Source organism: Bactrocera neohumeralis, chromosome 4, assembly GCF_024586455.1.
Source record: "Bactrocera neohumeralis isolate Rockhampton chromosome 4, APGP_CSIRO_Bneo_wtdbg2-racon-allhic-juicebox.fasta_v2, whole genome shotgun sequence".
NCBI lineage: Eukaryota > Metazoa > Arthropoda > Insecta > Diptera > Tephritidae > Bactrocera > Bactrocera neohumeralis.
In genome coordinates this window covers 21,540,488-21,564,140 of record NC_065921.1, presented here as the reverse complement: position 1 = coordinate 21,564,140, position 23,653 = coordinate 21,540,488, and the positions used below count along the sequence as shown (strand labels likewise).

At 36.5% G+C, this 23,653-nt stretch overlaps 2 protein-coding genes across 3 annotated transcripts in view; both read left to right on the top strand.

The window, feature by feature from the left end:
• Positions 1-364: 364 nt before the first annotated feature.
• Positions 365-1,541, top strand: LOC126756035 (uncharacterized). Its single transcript, XM_050468833.1, has 2 exons — positions 365-802; positions 867-1,541. The coding sequence occupies exons 1-2, from the start codon at positions 437-439 to the stop codon at positions 1,422-1,424; spliced, it is 924 nt and encodes a 307-aa protein (XP_050324790.1). The 5' UTR covers positions 365-436; the 3' UTR covers positions 1,425-1,541.
• The window catches only part of LOC126756026 (uncharacterized), a 41,211-nt gene continuing 18,884 nt past the window's right edge, over positions 1,327-23,653 (top strand). The window contains exon 1 of one of the 2 annotated variants that reach the window (XM_050468819.1): positions 1,327-1,424. The gene's annotated coding sequence lies outside the window, so the exon portion shown is untranslated. Of the gene's footprint in view, positions 1,425-13,566; positions 13,704-23,653 lie in introns of those variants that run through there. The other variant, XM_050468818.1, reaches the window with a different exon arrangement.

The following is a 23,653-nucleotide window of genomic DNA, read 5'->3' as shown; positions in this document are numbered from 1 at the left end:
GTAAAGAATGAACTAGTGTTGTAATAACAACAGATATTTGCATAGAACCGGATATCCATTTTTTTTCAAGTTAAACGGATATGGTTACTCAAACATTCGGTTTTGAACCGGATGTTCTTAAATAAATTTGTATAAAATGCAATAATTTTTTAAGCGACTGTCAGAATCTACTGTATACATCTGACTCTGTAAATATATAAACGATTTATTGTTATTTTCATCATAAATTTCAAATATAGTTACAGATACTTTTAATATTATACCGATTACGCAATTGCTTAAGAATGCTTGTGGTGACATCTTCAGCAATTTATTGCCAACGTAGTGGTGCATTCAGTGAATGCAAAGGCATGCTTCGCGCCGAACAGCTGATCCTAAAAACACAACATAAGTAAACTGGCGCATTATACAACTTAAACTTAAAAATTGCTTAAAAATGAGTGCTGAAACTAAAGTAAAATATTTATGGGATTGTGCGAAAGCTTTGGAGTCCGATAACCACACGAAAAAATTACTAAAATCTTATTTTATGACAAACTGTCGCAAGCTTGCAAAAGCCAACATTTCTCTACCAAAGGACAAGTTCTCACAGAACACAATGTGTCCCCGTTGCTCCAGTAAATGGAGTGAAACAAATTATAAGATGTTTTTAAAGCCGCAACAAATTGCCTATTCCACTAAAGCAAAAAAGCAAATCGAGAAATTAAATGAAGCAAAAACTAGCATCGAAAAAAGAAGAGCACTGACCAGGAAACAACGCAAGAGGGCCAAATGGTTACAGAAGCGCGTTCTGAGCAGTGTGGTGAGTAACCAATGGAATCATAATTATGCATACAAAATCACCTTTTATAAATATAATATTCCAGGTTATTGAATGCGAACTATGTCAACATAAGACCTCAATAAAACTGGAGAAACCTGGTAAAACAGAAAATGATAGCGAGAATAAAGACAATACAGATTTAGAAGAAACCGGAACTCCTGAATCAATTACAACCACACTAGTTAACGCAAAAAAGAAAAAGAAGAAAACCAAGGATAAAACAGCTGGACTGAAACTTGACAAAAGCAAAAATTTAACAAAACTAAATGACAAAATGCAAATTAAACCTAGTATACTTAAGCAAAAAGTACCAACAGCTACAAACACATCAAAGCCACAGCCAAGTAATAAAGTTGCGGCTAAAATAAATCCTTCAAATAAAGCAACAACTAAACCCACCACCAATCTTAGTCAGCCCCTCAAAGTTAAAAAACAAAAACAGAAAAAAGCTAAACCTACGAATATAGCAACAAAAGCGGTACAATCTAAAACACAACAACAAAATTCACTACTACAACTGGCAGCTTTACTAAAATCCCAAACTGCAACTAAATCTGCCGTTAATGCGACGCAGAAGAGATTGGAATCGTTACTTAAATAGGTACCTCAAGTAGAAAGTAGTATAATTATAGTTATTAAACTAGTAAATACATATATAGTAGATAAATATATCAAATTTGTATTTTTATACAAAATTACAGTTTAAGAAAAAATTAAACGTAATTACAAACAGAAAAAATAATTAATCTTATTTATATCACTATATTTTTTCGACTAAACAAAAAAACACACATTTATTTAATGAAAGCATATTTTTTATTATTTTGAATGAATTTTAGTACGAAATATACTGAATTTTTTTTTTCTTTTGTTTCGGCTTACTGGATTACGCTCCATCAACGCAACATCAGATATTTGTCTGTGATTCCCTGCACAGGGTATATTAAGTTTGCACCGAAGTTTGTAACACACAGAAGGAAACTTCGGAGACCATATAAAATATATACATATAAGTATAGAATGGAATAGAAATAAGATGAGGTGTACACCTTGATGGGTATACAACCTTGGGTCTATTATTTCCTCTCGCTCCATTACATGTGGAATTCTCAAAGGCCCAGCGTAACTTCTTGATATTTTTTCACTATTTTCAATTTTTTCGTTCTTTGGGAACTTTTTTATGGGCGGGGAATATATCGATGGCTCGAATATATTTGGTTATCTGTTGACTTTAATCCCTATGTAACATTAAATGAGACAAATTTGAAGTCTTTGATTTCATTATTACTAATTCTTGTAATAATACAACATTTTTTGTTTCAATGAAAATGGACATATTCAAAAAGAATAAGATTCAGGTGTTCTAGAGATTTCCGGTTCCATTGTCGCAACAAGTTTCACCAAAAACCTTGAAGTTTGCATCCCAAAACTTTCTAAATCTTCTGGAACTTTTTTGACAGAACTTGATTTTATATTTGTGGAAGAGATCACTTCATTAAAACTTAACGGAAAAATATCAAGTATCTCTGAAACGTTTTCGCTAGAAATTTCTTAATGGTAAGTTACGCTTGGCCGCGGGTGTATATCATATCTCTGAACCTTGCTAGATTGTTACCTGTAACATGGCGCATACCTATTGCTATCTTTATCTACCCGATCTCTCCTCCGTGAGAAGCAGCACTTTTAAGCCTTCCTATACACTCCTCCACTAATAGCGATTTAAACCCATAATATCTTGCTGAGTATAGCGATACGCTAGTCACGATAGTTGCGTTGGAGTTTAATTTCTGAACACTGGCTTATGGCAAAGACTTCTGCTTGAAAAATGTTCGAAAAATATCCCATGGGTATGGAAAGCTTGGTATGCGGTACCGCAATGCCTGTTCCAATGCCCTCCGGTGTATTCGAGCCGTCAGTAAACCACTTAATAGAGATCCATCAATAGTAGATCAAGTGTGGAAACAATCCAGTCCACAATTTTACCCTCTTTATAACGTCGTCTCTTTTGGAAAAGAGCCAGTGGTGTATCTTCCCCTAAGGCCTTCATTTATTGAAACACATTTATTATCCGTTTTCCTTACCTCTCTGTTGTAGTGAGCAGAATTGTATGCTTCCCCGTCTGTCTGATCACTAAGTGAAGCGGTGTGAGCTCCAGTATGGCTTAAGTGCCGCCGTTAGTTAAAGTGCGGATCGTCCCAGAGGCGCAGATGCACGCAAGTTTTTGCAGATATAACGACCATAAAGCTGTCATACAAACTGATCAATGTAAATTTAGTCCTTGCATAGAATACTTTTTTATCTCCGAAGGTAATGCTTAGATCGGACTGCTATAGCTTATAGTTATCATGCAAGCTGATCCATCAAAATCAAGATAAGTATGTCTTTAAACCCTGTCTTACACCTGTGAAGGGTATTGTGGTTAGCTTCAGTGCCTCTGAAGTAAACATTTTTTCTTTTTTATATACCAAAATATTATATAATATGTATATGAACAATATTGCAAACATACATACATACAGAAAATACTGTTTTAAAGTCTTCTTCAAAACGATTCGATTAGCGAACAGTGTTAATGAAGTTTTTAAGTAATTATATAAAGAGGAAGACCAAACTCCAATGCGAATTGCGGTTTATTCGACACGAAAAATATCTATAACTCCACATATGAATAAGTATACATTTGTATGTATGTATGTTTATATTTTGAAAAACAAAAAGAAGAAAATAAAATCAACGTGAACACGCAAAAAACCTGTTGTTGTTAGGCAACTACTATTGACAGCAGACATAGACATATGTATACTTAATAGGTAAAGTGTCTTGGTGATGGAGTCGGGGAGACAATAAACCACTTGGTCTTTGGCCAGTAAACCAAGCAGCTGCATGTGGCACGCTCACATGTAAGCAAACATAAATATATTGCAGACATTCTCTGGTCAAAGCAATCAATGAGCCAAAGTCAAGGCTGCAGAACGAGAACTTTGAGTCTAAGAACAACAATAAAGCGCTGTAGAAAGTGCGGATATGCCCATGTGTGTGAATGTTTATATTTGCTAACTGCAAATATACACAACTCCGCTCTATGGAGCTTTACTTTGTACCTGTTTCTACAATACACTAATAGACGTTTAATATTGTTGTTGTTCCTCTGTGAGAAATCGAGATACGGCCATATTTTGCAATCAAAGACATCAAACTCGGCTATAAGAATTTTCCAATGAAAATTTGCCCATTAACCATTCTTTTAACCGTTTGCGTCTTGTATGTAATAGGCCAATGGAGTTTCTGTGTGAAAGTTGATAACTGGTCTACATGCGTAGATTTATGTTTATGATTGTTGGCATGTATGTACATATGTTTTTATTTATTTAACGGCATTTGCGAGAGATTTAAATTTGTTTGCCTTAGGGTAGATCAACAAGTGCATATATATTTATGTATACATACATACATATATATGTACGTTAAAGGTAAATATTAAAAGTTTTATAAAGAAATTTGTTTCTTGAGATATTGTTCTAAAAAATTAACACACGTTTTTTTCTCCCGGAGATACATATGTATGTACATATGTACATATATGCCGAGATATCTTCTCTAATTTTGCCAGGTATATTTATTTGTTTAAGACAATCGTGCCGAACAAATTTTTGAGATCGGACCACTACTGTGAGCAAAAAATAGTAAGACTTTTTAATTTAAATTTCGCATGAAAATCCATTCGACGAAATATTTTTTTTCTAAGTTGGTATAACTGTCAGAGACTGCTGTGCCAAATGTTACATCGAAATAGTCATTAGTGTTTAGTATACCGTTGTTTTTCTGAAGGACATAAAGTACGTCCGGCGTTTTGTACGATGAGTGAAGTTATTCAACAAAGAAGTTCTATTAAATTTTATGTGCCAAATCGAATTTCTGGTCCCTAAACGTTGAGAATGTTGAAAAAGCCTTCGGAGATAATTATGTTGACAGTTTTCTTTAATTATCGAGGTGTGGTGCACTCCGAATTTCTTCCGACTAACCAAAATGTGAACAAGGAATATATTTGAGTGTTATGCGTCGTTTGCGCGAAGCTATTCATAAAAAGAAGCCGCAATTGTGGGCCGACAACTCTTGGGTTTTGTACCACGATAACGCACCGACGCATACTGAATTGATTCTAAGTGAGTTTTTCGCCAAATTTCCGACCAACATCGTGCCGGAACCATCGCACTCGTCTGATTTAGTACCGTGACACTGCTATTCAGCAAACTCAAACGACCGCTCGGGGAAACCGTTTTGAGTCCTTTGAAGACATCAAACGTGAATCGCTACGCGCATTGAAGGCTATTTCGGAAATTTGGAGATTTGGAGAAATGGCTGGCACAAGTGTATTGGGGCCAATGGGTATTATTTTTAATACTTTTACTTTTTGAAGAATAATTTAAGAATTTTAAAATTTTTTTTATGAACAAAGTCTTAACATTTTTTGCTCATAGTAGAATGTACATGCCTTATAAACTGACTAATCAGTCGAGTTTAACTTTTTTCTTTATATTAAAAATTCTGCATCAAAGTATTTGAACATATGTTTTCTGTTTATTTCAAATAACGGTATGAAATAAATATGTGCACACGTAAAAAATATTAATTGGGTCTCTGTAAATGCTCTGTTCCAACTGCCAATTTCATAATTTTTTCGCTTCACTGCCACAAAAAAGCGAAAAAAGACACACATTAAAGCGGTACTTTGACAGTTATTAACGCAATGCCTGCTTGCTTCGTTATACGTACATACATATAAGCAGCTTCTTTAAATCTCTGATATTCTTTTTTTATTGTTTTCTTTTCTTCCAGCTTCTTCTTTTTGTGACCACAAACTTAGTTCTTAACATTTCATTAGTAATGATTGTGGAGTTGCCAAACTAGATATACAAGGTGTGTTCTAATGTAAACAGGACTTAAAAAAAACATAAAAAATGGTTTTTTCGGCAAAATCAATTATTTTTATTCAGAATAGTCTCCCTCTGCTTCAATACAGCGTTTTGCACGGTCCAAAAGCATGTCGAACGAGAGTTTTAGCTCGTTGGCCGGTATGGACGCCAGTATGCCGGTGCAAGCCTTTTGTATGGCCTTTACGTCTGCGTAATACTTTCCTTTCATGGGCAAATGCATTTTTCCGAAAAGGAAGAAGTCGCACGGTGCCATATCAGGTGAATACGGGAAGTGGTTAATGGTTAAAATGTGATTTTTGGTCAAATAATCGTCCTTCGAATGTTGGATTCTGAGCAATATTTGGTCGTCAGTCAATTTGTGCGGAACAAACCGTGCACACACCTTTCGTAAGCCCAAATGTTAGGTCAAAAAGCGATAAATCGATGTTTTGGAGATGTTCAATTCCATTTCCATGAATTTCAATGATAATTTCGGCTGATTTTTATGAATTCACGCACAGTTTCGATGGAATTTTCGGTGATCACGGATTTTGATTGGCCCACATGTTGATCGTCATTTATGTCCTCACGCCACTTTGAAAACGTTGAAACCTCTCGTGCACTCAGCTACGGGATAGGCAATCATCGCCATAAACTTGTTTCATCAATTGAAACGTTTCGGTAAAAGTTTTACCAAATTTAAAACAAAATTTAATGTTGGCTCTTTGTTCGAAGCTCATTTTCGCACCGATAACACAAACATACTGACACTTAAAACGCAATAACTTCACTTCCAATCGATGAAATGTCATGAAATTTTCACTGGACAATCGATAAAGATAGCAGATTCTAACGCACCAGTCGACATATAGATAGCGCCACCAGGGGCCGCTAGATTCAAAAAGTCCTGTTTGCTTTGGAATGCACCTTGTATTGTATATACATATACATACATATACGAATATATGCATTTAAGTTTGAGGACCTGAGTTAGCAAAAATCCCAAAATTGCAAGCCTGTGTAAAGAGTTTCTTATACAAATAGGATTCTAAGAATATGTTTAGGTTAGGAACTTCTTATCGTTAAATAAATTTTTTTTGGCAAATTATAATTACTATTTTTTAAATAACTCATATGTATGTATTACGAAATATATATATGTACATACATTTGCATGCATCTATTGAAAAGAATGTATATTGTGCATATGCGTGCAAATATGCAGACACACTTTTATATATACATACATACATACATATGTACATATGTATACATATATTATTTTTTTTCATTTATTTCAGTTGCAAATTTTATTGCTGATTTATAAACGTACAAAAAATGATGAGCATACATACATACATACTTGCACACATATGTCCATATAAACATCTGACCGACACGCAAACTTCTCTCAGTTACTTAACTTCCAAAGGTTTCTAAAAAAGATTAACATTCATTTCGATACACCTGAAAGCCATCATGGTATCTTCATATCAGTTATTTGTATGAATAAATACATACATACATATAAGTTTTTGTCTGCGCATGTGTATATGTGTATGATATGTGCAGACATACTCGTATGAACATCCTTGGCCTGCGCTTAGTGACGACCTTCTGCGTTTGCGTTTCTCTCTGGTCTAGAGCCGTCATTCGATTTGCCGATGACCACCTCTTTCCCGCCTTCAAAGCGTTCGAAATCTGAAATCGGTGCACATCAAATCGGTTAGTCTGCTTGCAGTCCACATTATTGTGCCTACATATGCATTTATTTATTGTTGTGTGCATATTAAAGAGTAGAAAAGAATGTACGGCAGTTTCTACAATAAAAGGCAAGGAAGTGATGTTCTATATATGTGGAACCCTACAACAAGATATTGCAAGCTTTTTATATGGTCTGCAATCAATTCGTTGTGCATTAATAATTAAGACGAGTTGGTTGAATCTCTCTAGTCTAGTGTAGTTGTATAGTTTAAAGCGTTCTATTTTGTTTTGTTTATAGGTGTGTATGTAGGTATATTTCGTGAGTTAGGAACAAATCTACTATATAAAGGGTGATACAAGTAGATGTACTTTTTCCAATAGTCTTTTTCGATAGATCACGTGAGTCGTGTCAAGCTGTCATGTCATTTTTGTTCAGTATTGTATGGCATTTCATCATACACAAAGACCGTGGAGAGTCGATTCGGTGCCGTTGGGAACAACTCTGACTGACGTATGAAACGAGTCGACGCATTTTACGTCGAGATCTTAAATTGAAAGCATAGAAAATGCAGCTAAGACAAGAACTAAAGCCGCTCGACCTTCCTAAGTGACATCATTACGTTCTATGAGCTCTTGAAAAGTTCCAAGAAGATCCAACGTTTTGTTCAGCGACGAGCCCCATTTCTGGCTCAATGGGTATGTAAATGAACGAAATTTGCCGCATTTGTAACGAAGAGGAATCTAAGGATATCCAAGAGCGGCCATTTCATCCAGAAAACACAACCGTTTGATGTGGTTTATGGGCCAAGTGAATCGCATCAGTCAATGGATTTATTGAGAGAACACTTCGGTGAGCAGATGCTTTGAATCAGGCCATGGAGCAAAACATCACGCTTGTCATTCGTCAGTTACCGGTCGGAACGCTCAAACGAGTTATTGAAAATTGGGCTTAACGTGTGAAACGTAGCCACGGCCAACATTTGAAAGAGATAATCTTCAAAACAAAAAAAGCCAAGGAATGTTCTTTCGAATAATAATAAACATTCCCACTAAATTTGAAGTTTCTGTATTTTTTTCTTTACAAAAGTAGGAAATCTTAAAAAGGATCACCCTTTATTTATATACACGCACATATTTTACAATATTTAACTGGCAACTAAAAATAATTATAATGCGCAATATGGACAAGGACATGTTGGATAGCGAAACCTTCTGTAGTGATCATGAAATATAAAAATTTAAATAAGTATTGAAAACTTCCTTGATTAGTCGGTTTGCTATTTTATATAAACCCTTAAAATTCTATAGCTCATCAATCATTATGTGAAATGACTTTTAAAATATAAAACAAGCTTTTTTTAGACCTAGATGCTCAGATTAATAGTTTACTGAAATATTTATCTTTACGCAATTCTCACCTCATAATTGAGTCTGTAAAATCCGAATCCGACCTAGATACCTATGGCCATACCTATATTCGTATACATATCCAAGATCTGTCAACACCGCAATTTTCCGGAATATCTTTCTTGTGTACTCGGACTCTTATATTGGATTTTAGAACTTAAGTAAAACATTTTCTATCTTTAATTTCCGCCAAAAATCGGCATAACCACTAAAGTTCCTTAATAAAGTGCTAAATAAGTTATAAAATGTGTTTAATAGTTGGACGCGACAACTGGCCTACGTAAATTCGCAACACGTCCAACTGTCTGTAGCCTAAATATGAAACAAGTTAGCCCACCCTATAAGCGGCATTGCAACAGATAAGTTTTATACCCTCTTTTTTTTTTACTAATAAACGAGAAGTTTGAAGAATTTGTATGAATTTCTACCAGAAATCAAAACAGTATGTTAACTCACGCCGAGTTTTTTAAAAGTTTAGGCCAAGTCAAAGCCCTTAAAACCACATAACTTTGCCAATTTATTCTAGAAGTGGGGAAAAGGGAATCGAAAATATCGCTTTTATGCTTCATCAAACATATATTTGAGTTAAAACTAACATTTTGATAAAAACAAGGGCGGCCATTGGGTCAATCTACGGGCGACGATCAGCTTCTATAGCCTATGAGATATACTGAGCTACTTGTCCTTCGCACAGTTCATCTTGCTATCGGACGTAAATTGTCGAAGTTGTATCGAAACATACAGGCACTTCTTCCTCTAAATCCCAGTTCTTGCAAGACTGAGGTTAAAACATCTCAACAGTCATACTTTCGGCGAACCAAGAGACATATCCAAAATTCCTGTCATCAAACAAATAGTCGTCGCACTCGCTGATTGGCTCCCACGTCACTGTTGACAGTCATAAGTTCAAAGTCGTAGATAATTTTGTCTATCTGGGAACCAGTATTAATACCAACAACAAAGTGAGCCTCGAAATTCAACGCAGAATAATTCTTACCAACAGATGATACTTCAGACTGAGTAGGTAATTGAGAAGTAAAGTCCTCCTCGAACAAAGACCAAATTCTACAAGCCACTCAACATCCCCGTTTTTCTATTAGATGCAGAGACATGGGCGATGACAACATCTGATGAGTCGGCGTTACGAGTTTTCGAGGGAAAGGTTCTGCGAAAGATTTATGGTTTTTGCGCCTTGGTAACGGCGAATAACGCAGTCGATGGAACGATGAGCTGTACGAGATATACGACGATATTGACACAGATCAGGGAATTAAAAGGCAGCGGCGACACCAACATTCTGGCTCTGAGAGTATTCGATGCAGTACCCGTCGAGGGAAGCAGAGGAAGAGGAAGACCTCCACTCCGATGGAAATACCAGGTAGAGTAGGTCCTGGCTACACTTGGAATCTCTAATTGGCGTCAAACAGCGGAAAGGAAAAACGATTAGCGCGCCGTAGTAAACTCGGCTATAACGCGTAAGGGCTGTCTACGCCGAAAGAAGTAAGAAGAAGGACCTATGTTCATATACAATTTTAGCTTATTGTTCCTCTGCTGTGCACATGTAATCAAGTCTTAAGCTACCTCCCAACGAATAAGTCTTAGAATGTACAAAGTTTTCGAGTAGTTTATTGTTTTGAAACTTTTAATATACTAACCAACCGATTTTTACATGCCGCTTATAGCGCACTATTGATTGCATGCACCATCTACCTGCCCACGGACAGGCAGATAACAACAACAATGCAACAAAAGTGGCAGCAGTGGAGCACCGAACACACATATATGCATACAAACATATGTTTCGTTCGATTTTCGATCGAAATTGCCACTGGTGCACCTCCGGTTGTGGTGGCCTTTATTGAAGCTACTATTTATTCATTGTAGCCGATACAAGTTCTTTGTTGTTGATTTGTATTTCTGCTTTTCGCAACTTTGCGCGCATATCCCCAACGACATGATCGGTGGCCGTGCGCCAACCTTAACCATATAGACAATAAACCAGCCATGCAAACTGCCAGCCAATCACTTCGGCCGTCATCCGCGCATTTGTTCCACTTCTTCCTTGCTTCCTCCTGTCCGGCAGTGGATGAAGCCGCCGCTTAGTGAAAACCGCGTTCGTACTCCTCGTACGCGATTGTGGTTAAGCGCAAGTGCGGCGCATAGCTTATTTTATTTAGTGTTCATCTCTGCTGTGCAGTTTTTATTTATTTTTCTTAATTCTGCGTATTTTTATTGTTCGTGCGCGTTATTTATTTTTCGATTTTTTCATTGTGGCTCAGACGAGTGATTCACACAATGTGAGTTGAAAAGAGTATCGAAGCGAATCATTTCTTCATTCTATTGCAAAACTCTCTTCGTTCTTGATTGACCACGCTCAGATTGAAGTACAGTGGTTTAGTTTGTTGTAAAATGTGATTAAATTTGAAAAACGGTAAAGCTTAAAGCACGCTTCATCAAAACATCGCTTTCTTCTTCCCTATTTAAGGGTTTTAATGATTTCGGACTTTAAACGTATAAACCAGTATATAATAATCAATGTTGACGGGTTACAGTGAGAATTATTTCATGCACAATTCAAAATGTTGGCACCTTAACCGTCAACTGGTCCTTACTATTTCCAAGCTTTGGATCCGGTTCATCGTCAGCAATCCTCTCGGATAATTGACGATTGTACATTGAGATGAAGTGATGGAGCCTTGTTTTTTCCAATCCCATATATCGAAGTTAATATTCGGCTTTATTACCATAGATACCTTTAAATACAATCTCCAAAAAATTTTTCAGATCGGACTGGTATAGAATATCCTCTTGTTTATTGGCATGGCCATCGCTTACCTGGTTGTAGCTGAGTCGTTCTTCCTCTTCGATGTTTGGCTCCAATTGAAGATTCCAAGTGTAGCCAGGTTCTTCTCCACCACTCCTCCTCCACTTTCTCTGCTTCCCCCGGAGGGTACTGCGCTCTCGAAAACTCGTAACGTCGCCTCAACAGATGATGTGTTCGTCCATGCCTCTGCACCATATAGCAGGACGGGAATAATTAGTGATTTATAGAGTTTGGTCTTTGTTCGTCGGGAGAGAACTTTAATTCTCATTTGCCTACTCAGTCCGAAGTAATACCTGTTGGAAAGAGTTATTTTGCATAGGATTTCGAGACTGACATTGTTATCGGTGGTTCCAAGATAGACGAAATTATCTACGACTTCGAAGGTAGGACTCTCACCAGTGACATGGGAGCTAAGTCGCGACTGTTTGTTTGATGACAGGAGATATTTCGTCTTACCCTCGTTTACTACCAGACCCATTTGCTTCGCTTCCTTATCCAGTTCGGAGAATGCAGAGCTAACAGCACGGATGCCAATGACATCAATATCATCGGCATACACCAGCAGTAGTACACTCTTATAGAAGGTTGTACCTGCTCGATTAAGTTCTGCAGCTCGAATTACTTTATCCAGCAGTAGATTGAAGAAGTCACACGATAGGGAGTCGCTTTGTCTAAAATCTCGTTTGATATCGAATGGCTCGGAGAGGTCCTTCCCGATCCTGACGGAGCTTTCGGTATTGCTCAACGTCAGTTTACACAGTCCTATTAGTTTTGCGGGGATACCAAATTTAGACAACACGGCATAAAACAGCTTCTTTTCGTGCTGTCAAAAGCACGAAATCGAAGAAGAGGTGGCGCGTGTCGATTTTCTTTTAAGGGATCTTTTCCAAGATTTGGCGCATGGTGAATATCTGGTCAGTTTCAGATTTTCCAGGTCTAAAGCCACACTGATAAGGTTGATGGTAGGCTTTAATCTTTCACACAATACGCTCGACAGAACCTTATATGCGATGTTGAGGAGCCTTGTCCTTTTCAGTTCTTCGCCGCCGAAGAATAGCTCGCCCGGCAATTCATCTGCCTCTGCCAGTTTATTGTTCTTCAGACGGATAATTGCTTATCGAACTTCTTCATGGTCTGCTCCATCGTCATCGATTGGGGAATCGGGTTCATCATCTCCTAGTGATATGCTTTCACTACCATTCAGCAGGCTGGAGAAGTGTTCCCTCCATAATTTTTGTATGCTCTGGGCATCGGTTACTAGAGTTCTACAAGAGTATGCTCCGGTCTTGAAACCTTCTGTTAGTCGCCGTATTTTTTCGTGGAATTTTCAAGCATTACTCTTGTCGGCCAGCCTGTCAAACTCTTCATACTCACTCATTTCGGCCTCTCTCTTCTTCTGTCTGCAAATGCGTCTCGCTTCCCTCTTCATCTCTCGGTATCTATCTCATTCCGGAGGTGTTGTGGTCGATTGTAACGTTATTTCTGTTTTCAAAATATATCTTTTGTTTTAGGTCTAACTTAAAAGCTAATGTATAGATTAAGTTTTAGTGACGACCTCTCACAGAAAGTTCTTCTCCGTCCACCTGTTAAACATTTCCGTATACAATCACTCCATAATAAAAAATATTCTAACTCACGCCAACTAACTCCAAATATAAATATTTATTTATTAATTCTACCACTTAGTATTTTCAAAAGAACCCTCTGTCCCGCTTTGTGCACAGCACAACGCTCTCGACACACTCAGCATGTGGCAGTGACTTTGCTCGTTGGCGCTCGTTGCTAGCACTGATGTGGTGTTTTTAGCCAACTGCTAATGGATGGCTGTATGCTGGCTGGTCTGGAGACATCGGCTACGCTGATTTGGTTGCATGCAGCGCATACGCGTTTAAGTTTCGAAACGGTACGGAGGTACGCATGCGCGACGCTCATGAGGCACACGGTAAACTGAACTGCGGCAAATTGAATGTGTAATAAATAGTATGTGCATTAAAATTAAATAAAAAAATTTAAATACAACTAAAAAGCAATGGTAAATGAAGCAGTGAAAAATTGAACAAAACAAGAATAAAAGTGTTTAGTGCAAAATTTTACGTTTAATGCAAACCTACTTATGCATGTGGAAGCACATAACGAGTGAAAGAACAAAACGGGTTAGTCGTCGGCAAAACGGTTGGGCGGTGTTGGTGGACAGTGGCGACAGTCTGCGTGCATAAATACACATACACACACATGCATAGTATGTAAAAGAGTGACCGTGTTGGCGGCTATCGGCGCACCGGATGCAAATACATAAAAAAGTGACCATAGAAACCAAGAACCACATAAAAATCGCCTTATATGCGATCAAACGTCTTCTGCACTGTCCACGCGCTAATGGATGCGTGTTATCACAGTGGAAGAAAGAAGTTGTTGTTATTTATTTTTAATTTCAATTATTTTTTTTATCCCTTTTTGTGTTTCTTATACGTAATGTATGTATGTGTCGTGTTTGCTACAAAGTGACAACATTTGTCGCGCGTCTAATGACTCAGGAAACCGCTGTAAATTGCCTGGAAACGAAAACTATCGAAAGCTCTACGGCGTGGAGTTGCGGCAAAAGTGCTTGCAAACATTACTTATATGTATGCAGGAAATGCAGCCAGTGTCTTGCGTGCAACGTCGGAAATGGCCCTCATGCATACAAACTTTCTGACGTTTAAGTTGTGTTATAAACATACCCAAGTATATGGGCATATGACGCACAAGTGAGGTCTGCAGAAATGCAACGACTTTTCTACACCGGCACGTTTTGTTTTCAGTGCATTTTTTCATATTTTTATAGCGACCTTCATTGGTCATTTTTGCATATTGTGCGATATAAATATGCTTACATATGTACATATGTAACTATTTTCAATACAGTGATCGTATAACTGATGCCATTTTCTTCTTCTTTATTGGTGTAGACACCACTTTCGCGTTTAAAGCTGAAGAGTATGGTGCCATTATACCTCAAAATTTCACAATAAGACTTAAAATTCAACACTTTAAGAATGTTAAATATATAAAATAAGCAATTCGTATAAATTGTTTTTCGCTAAGTGATTGTTGTTATTGTAGCAGTAGGAAAAATTCCCAGGAGATTTTTGAAGAAAACTGCCGAATTAATTCCTGGTTCATTCCAGTTACATAAACGATACTCTCGTGTTCGCTTATGGGGTTAGATCAGTCTCCAAAAAAGACCTAACTTTGCCATTTCTTTTAAGGAGTGAAGAAAAAACATGAAAAAACGTAAACTTCGGTCACACTAAAGCTATAATACCCTTTACAGATACAAAAAAATTCCTTACAAGAAGTTGATTCCGATTGTTCAGTTTGTATGACAGCTAGATGCTCTTGGAATCCGATCTGAAAAACTTCTTCAAAAATTATATTATTGTTATAGACAATAATTCTTGCAAAATTTCGTGAATATATTTCATCATATCAAAAAGTTTTCCATGCAAGCTCTTGTATGTTATAGTTGTCCTATCTGAACAATTTCTGTGTGTTGGCCGATCTGAGCACTTTCTTAAGAGGTTGTAGCGAAGGCTGTGCTAATAGTTTATGCCAAGATTCGAGACGATAACTGTTAAGTAAAAAGGTTTTCCCAACAAAGACTTGAGTTAGATCGGTCAGTTTGTATGGCAGCTATATGCCGGCGGATCCTTCGGCTTCCGCAGCTTCTTGGCTAGAAAAGTACGTTTGCATAATTACAGATCGATATCTAAAAAACTGAGAGAATTTTTCTCATATATAAAGACAGACAGACGGATAAAGAGACGGACATTTAAACACTTACATTATAGGGTCACCGCCGCTTCCTTTAGAGTAAAAAATATCTACTACCGAACCACTTTTCGAAATCAACTGTTTCAACAGGTCCTCTACCTTCGTCGATGAATCTAAGAACTTGTACCATCTGAAAAAAAATAGTAAACGTAATTTTAGTCTATGTACATAAGGCTGGTTAGTAAAATAAATGCGATTTTAACTTTTCATCAGTGTTTCGCAAAATGGCGATCCTCTAATAAAATGTTCAATTCTTGACCGAATAAATTAAATAAAATTTTTTTAATCTAATCGAGTACAATCGTAGCAAGGTTGGAAAAATACGGTTTCGAAAAAAACGTGTTAAAAGTTTTACGTGATGAAGCTGAATGAACCGAACGAAAATTTCATTCACTACTGAAAAAATAATTTTGGAATAATGTTTTAAAACCCTAAAGTGAAATTTAAGCCAAAATCAAAAATTCCAATGTTTGAACATTCTAGCCCAACGCCAATGTTATGAATTTTCAGAAGAGTCGACTGCTTAAATGTTTCACACTATTCTCAGAATTTCTTTTGGTTAGAACCTACAAAAATTATTTTGAAATTTGAGTGCAATTCATAGAATCTGGATGAAATTTGCAAAGATATTTCACTCAAATTTCAAAACAATATTTGTAAATTCTGCAAAAAGTGTGATTAACAGTCGATTATTCTGAAAACTCACATCACACAATTCTAATAAAAAAGAAATTTCAATGTAAAATGTAGTTAAATTCAAGTTTAGTTGGCAATTTTTATGTACTCATAGCTAAATTTAGCAAATAAAATATTAGCAAGTAAGAAAGCGCTAAGCTCGGGTGTAACAGAACATTCTATTCTCTTGCAACTTGAAATCAAACCTTGAGATTAAAGACTGCGAAATCATGCAAAATATCAGGTATTAGTTACATACTATATATAGGGGCTAAGTCAAGTTTTCACTCAATTTTATTTATTTAGGGCACAAAATATATGGAGGCTCAAGGAAGTATTGACCCGATTCAACCCATTTTTGATACACAGAGATACTATTGTATGGAAAGGGCTCTGTCTGTATTTCACACACATTGATCGATATTTTCGGTCAAAAGTCAACTATAGATACTGAGGTCCACATATTCGGTACTTAGAGACTTGAACAGTTTTGGTTGGATTTGGACAAATTTTGGACCATAAAATTGCATACTCTAATATCATTATTCGTGCATAGTTTTAACCCATTATATTAATTGCTTTTTGGTTTCTATACTTGAAAGTGAGAGAATCAAAAGAAATTTAAAATTGTGCTATATGAAAGGTATGTGATAAACGAATATAAGAAAATCGCTATGTACTAAATCTGAAATTAGTCGATTGGAATATGAAAAGAATCATCCAATTTTTAACCCGGCTCCCATAAAGCGTTAGCCGGGTTTTCATTCAATTTCATCCATTTTTATACTATCGGTAGGAGTTCTTGTAGTATTCGTGCCGAGCGAATTTGTTTGCTGTAGCTTTAGTGGTAGGAAATATATGTATATATTAAACTTATTAGACGGCGGGGCCACGCTCACTTTTTCAAAAACTTTTTCCCAAAGGTGCCCCTGGCTACTGCGATCCCCTGTGCCAAATTAGATCTTAATTTAGTGCTTCTGTATGACACTTTATAGGTTTTCAGTTAATGTCGATTTGTGGGCGTAACACTGGTCTGATTATTCCCATCAACGAACTCGTACTTTTATACGAGTACTAAGGAACGCGCAAACCAATTTTTATCAAACTATCTGAATTTTTACTCAAGTTACAGCTTGCACGGACGGACGGACAGACAGACAGTCACCCGGATTTCAACTTTTCTCGGCATTCTGATCATTTATATACTATATATGTGTAATATCCATTTCGCTTAGTTGATACGTACAACCGTTAGGCGAATAAAACTATAACACCCTGTAGCAACATGTTACAAGAGTATAAAAACATATAATATATAAAAAATTATGGCATCCAATATTTAAAAAAGCTTTTGAATACTCCAAACGTTTTCAGCACTGATAAGAATGCACTTGTTTAAATAAATGCCATATACGTACGTACATATACATATATTTAAAAGCATTTCGGCATTTTAAACATGCCGGCAAAATTTATGACTGTGCAATGTGGTTTCTTTATTTGCCCACTTCCTATGTTATTTATTTTATTATTTCCCCAATAATATACATATATTTTTTAAGTCTTTTTGTTTATTTTTTTCATTTTTTTTTTAATTTTTATTTTAAGTTTTTTTTTTTTGCTTTGTTTTATTTATTTTTTTCTCCAATGCAAATAATAACAAATAATTTCGCACCGATTTCATTCATTTGTATATTCTCGTTAATCCACTACTCATTTGCTTTTTTGCTTTGTAAATTATGCAAAATTTTACAATTCTTCATTTTCAATTTCACCTCTCAAATGGCAGGTGTTTTGTTTGCCACTTCATACGAGTATTTACCTACATATATGTCATATACTATATGATTATATATGTACATAAACATAAATGTATTTATTTATTTTGGCATGAGTAATATTTTTGACGTTGTTATGACAAAACAAAAGCCGCTGAAAAACGTCATCAAACTTAATATTCCAGCAATGAACGAAACAGCGCAGATGTGAGTCCACTTAGCTCATTAAAAAATAATTCCGATCGTATAATTATGGTGTTGCATTGAAAAGAAAATCGAAATAAAGCACACAATAGTAAAATTTGTAGGCATATAAATTGTTTTGATTTGCTATTTATAGTATATAATTAAAAATTTTGTTTCAATTCTACAAATGAAGAAAACTATGAAAGAAATTAAAAAAGTTAAGAACGATAACTTTTTGTGAGTAACAAGTTTGAGAAAACTGACTGTTACTAAATTATTTTTTATTTTTATTTTAACATGCTTACATTTTGGTGGAACAGTTATTTAATAAAGTAAGAAGTTCGGTATCTATTTTCAAGAAATTTTTGCAATTTTTAAAATAATATATGTATTTAATATTCTTGATTTTTGACATTATTTTTCAACCAAGCTTTATCGGCACTTTAAGTTAAAAAGTGATGGTCTTCATCAGCGACCTCTTCCCGGAACTTCAAAAAGGCCTAGTGGCACCGAAACACACCACTTCTTACTAAAGCAGCCTCTGGGTAGGCCTGCTTGATCATATCAAACGTCTCTGCCGCAGATTTACCGAGTTTCTTAGATATACTATAAATTGGATTTGAAAACGGAAAAACGGTCCGTGAATTACCCCAGCCCCATATACAAGATTTTCGTTATTCCAGCTGATTTAAATCCAAATGAATATGTTGATCAATAAACTTGTGAGTTATCTTAATAAAATATATATGTATATTTTTTTTGGGAATTTTTTAGTTTATTTGTATCCTTCTAACCTTCCCCTATATCCAACATTGCGATGAAATTGGTCTCGATCTTTTTCTAACCTTCATGCTCCTAATATAATAATATAACACCTCTGGATGACATTCCTTCATATTATATATTAAATTTCTTCCATTTAGTTAAGTTTGTATCGAATATACCATATTTTATCTCAATAGTTTTTGATTAGCATTACGCACCTCAATAATAAAAATTGCAACCGTAAGAGCACAGTTCATAGTTCGCTTGCTTAAGAGTGAAACTCTCCTACCATTTTTTTCTAGTGCATCATGTGAAAACATGGGAAAACACCTTAGCCAGTTAAATGGTTAAATGAACAATATGCCAATACGTAACTGAAAATATGAACAAATTGTTGCGAATTATGGCGAAATACTTTCCCTTGGTGAAACATTTTTCTTTGATAACACGCTTTAGTAACTTCGGATTGAACTCTGTTAGCGATTTACATACATTTGTATATAGTGCATATGTACCATATATTAGCAGTTACAGTTAAAAGTGAAATCACACTCGTTTTTTGCATGTAGTATATACAACATATGCCATTGATCAGCCGAAAGATGCGACTTCATTTTACGATTGACCGCTTTTCAACGCGTGATATGCAAAATCTTGGAATAAAAAGATATGAATGAGCGAGGCATATGTGATTAATCGTTATATATACATACATATGTACATATGTATTAATCGCTATATTTATGTTTAAGTATACTTGAATATAAACATGGAAATTTATATTTTATACCCTGAACTTAGTAGATTAAGTTGTCCCTGAAGTTGTTAATACTGAGAAGTAGACGCCAGGGGCTTTATACATTATACAGTAGAGGCCCGCTAATCCGCACACGGCCTAATCCGGATTCCACTGTAATCCGGACAGGGTTAAAAAACTCAAAATTTCTATTATGTCTCTTGTAATCCGGACCGACATTCTCTATCCGTATTCTCTAATCCGGATCACATGTTTATTATTCCCTACATTCGCTTTTATGCTTTATTGGTTTAAGTTTTTTTGTTTTTTTTGGAACATGTGTATTATTTGTTACAATAAACAAACAGAAATTTATAAATATTTTTTCATAATACATAGTTCTGATATGTCTTTGGTAATCCGGATTTCCTTATATTCCGGATAGGGGCCGGTTTTAATTGATCCGGATTAGCGGGCCTCTACTGTACGTGTATATAAGTATGAATGATCAGCGTAACGAAATAGATCGACTTAATTTAGTCCATCTTTCCGTCTGTATGTAAGAAAACTTGTGCCTCAGTTTTGGAGATAATCGTTGCATATCTGCCAAACAATCTGACCGAAAATAAAGATCTCGTATGGAACATTTTTTTTATTTTACAAGGCATATTCATGATATTTGGCATAACTTATTGTCGAAGATAACACTTCAATTTCCTAACATATTGTTCAGATCGGACCACTATAGCATATAGCTGTCAAACAAACTGATCGTTGAAAATGATCACTTGTTTATTGGACACGATATTTTCACGAACGGCTGGAGGAGCTTGGCTGCCGGTAATTACTGTTTTGCGGAGTTACTTTTCAGACGGAGAGGCCTCTCTAGTTGATATGAATGGGAGTGTGGAGATTGGAGTGGTTCGTGATGGACTCTCTGCTTAAGCTCAGCTCGAGCCACTCTGTAAGTGTTTTGCGTATGCGGACGATCTTCTTCTTCTGGTCGAAGGTGGCTCGCGGTCTGAACTACAGCAGGCTAGAGGACACCTATTAGAGCGTAGGGATTTAGGGGTGAGGGTGGACATATCGATGAAAAAAACGGTTACCCTACTGCTTAAGAGTAGATTGTCGCCGGTTCGTCCACCGATTGTCCGGGTGAACGGGGTCAGGATCAGGTATGTGCACTCTTGACCTGATTGTCATACAGCATGCTGTTGTATTCAGGTTAAGAAGGCGCTTGAGTGTGTCATTGCTGCGAAATGACTGGATTTCCGATGATGATGTGGAGAGGGAGAGATATCTAGGGAGCAGGAGGCTTCTAGATGATAGGCGGCAAGACCGTTGAGAAAATAGTCCTAACGGCCGAGTCACTTATGAGTACATTCGAGACGTTGGGTTTGTTGAGGGTAACCCAGACTTTCTGCTTACGGGGAATGCGCCTCTGAATACATTTTGCATCAGAGGCATCTGTCTGATAGGTCCGGTTGTTTTTGAGGGGCGGGGTAAAGGACTGGTGTATGTAATTGCAGAACGTACTCGGACATAAGGGATCTGGGTGGTATGGGGATTAGCTGGACTGATGGACGTTTAGATGTTAGTGATGTGATTTCCACTAGTCAGAATGCTGAACAGATAGGGTTGTTTGCGTGTGAATTGTTTAGGCGGCGAAGGCGTGCAAGGGTTCGATTCTGTGTGAATGGTGTGCGTGTAATGCGCGTATGGGGTCCAACCCCTGTTCAACAGTTCGGAGCAAAATGGAAGCTCAACTGCAGAGGGTAAAGATGACAGAGGTTTTATTATATATGTATGTACTATATATATATATCTTATTTCCTTTAATATGGCACTCATCTTTAGAACGCGTAAATTATCAAATAGTCTTTATAGACCTTTTAATTTCCTTAATGTACACGCAAAATATTTTCCACTGAAAAAAAATTAATTTAAATTAAGACTACTTGAGCAATCGTTAGTTCAACTATTCCGATATGAACATTTAACCTTAAAGAGCAGCGAAGTTCATGGCAAAATATACATTTATACTTTAATAATTTATGAAGCACAATTTCTACCCATCTTCCAAATCAACGACGATACAGCACGCCATTCACCGTTTATGGCACCATACTCACACTAGCACTCACAGAATGACACACATGGTTTGGTGGCGACGCACCAAGCAGCCATCCACATCTCATCCGTTTGAAATATCGCCTTAATTATGGTTTCATCCAAGCATCTTGCGGATATGCGCTTACATGTGCATGTCGGTATGCCTGTAGATATGTATTAATGGGTGACCATTGGCTTTTTACTTCATAAAATAAAATTTGCTATAAGTATACTCTTTCGCACTCACTGTGTTCAATACTTCATTTGTTGGCAGCCAGTCGAGTTTTCAACGTTTGCAGAAAAAAGCAAAAATGCCGCCTTGCAAGTGCTCGCTGCGCCGCTTGATTAGTTAGCTGGTGGCATTCAACATGACTCATGTATCAACTACAGGTTGGCGATGTGCACATATGTACATGTATTCCCCCTCATTGCTGCCACAAGTAGTACATGAATTGCTTTCATGGCACAGCAATTTTCTTGAACGCTTGTTGAACGGTGGCAATGAGCTCAGCTTTAATAAGAAATAAAATTACATTAATTAACTTGGCGCATGAAGGCGATCAAATGGCGCTGTTGACAATTTTTATTTCGTTCTCATATTATTTTTACATTTTTCACTTTTTTTCAAATTAGGTAGCTTTGCGGATATGGCAAATATGTGACTATGAAGCATAGCTGGAAAATTATTCCCAGAAATGTTAACATTTTAGAAAATGATTCAATACGGATACAAACATACATAAAAAAATGTGCCATTAATAGAATTCGGAACAAATTAAAGTGACAAATATACCTACATACATATATACGTATAAATATATAGGAAGTCTTGAAAATTATAAAAATGTTTTTATTATCCCTGATGATCACATTTGACCCGAACTGGTTCATTTAGACTGCGCGCGCAAACCGATTCGATAAATATTTCCCTAAGTATAAACTTTTGATATTCGTGTAAAGTTCAATCACAGAGCATTCAGTAAAAGTCGTGAATTCTTCGAAGACTTGCTTCATACGAGTCAGCCATAAGGCTCTGTTAGTGAAGATTAAACTGAAAGTCGTCATGTTGGCATCAGAAAGATAGCAGAATATGCCTAATGGATCGACTCGCCACATTTTGGTTAATTTTTTGGGTAAGAGTCGTGTCAATGCTAGACTAGTACCAAAAGGCTTGAATCTTTTGCAAAAACGACGTCCAGTAGAGGTCGCAGAAAGGATTCTTAACAACGTAACTGCGTATCCTATATTTATCAATGGGACGTGACGTGGGCTTATGAATATGACTTTGAAACTGTCATGATGGATCTTCAAAAATTAACCGTCACCCTAAAAACAAAATCTAAATACAGCCCCTCCCAGCCAAGACATATAGCAAGTGTATCGAAAATTCGATAAAGAAAAAAAGATTAAAATAATTTTTTTTTGTCAGTTCGGGTCAAATTTGACCAGATGATATACATACTTACATATGATCTTATACTAGGGCTGTCCACAAAATCGATACTGCTTGCAAGAGTGGGTACCCCTGTTTCGATTAGATACGGATGAGATCGTCCTCTTCCGTTCTAACGCTAGCCCTTAGATTTCGCGTGAGCGCAGATCGACAACAACTGCGGTGAGACTATGAGAAACTTTTGGCCTAGAGTGGAATGTAGGAGATTCACTGAACTATTTGCTCTCAGCAAAAATCACAATGCACATCCTGAGGCTGCTTAGAGTGGAATGTAAGAAATCTACTGAACTTGCTCTCAGCAATAATCATTTTGCCGCAATCATATATAGTTTTTATGTACTAATCCAATAGGCGCACATGCTGAGGCAGCCAAAATTGTATGGATAATGGTAAAGCGGTTTAAATCCAGGCATTTTCTCCTCGATCAGTGCCCAGCTTTTGCGGGACTGAGGTTGAAACATCTC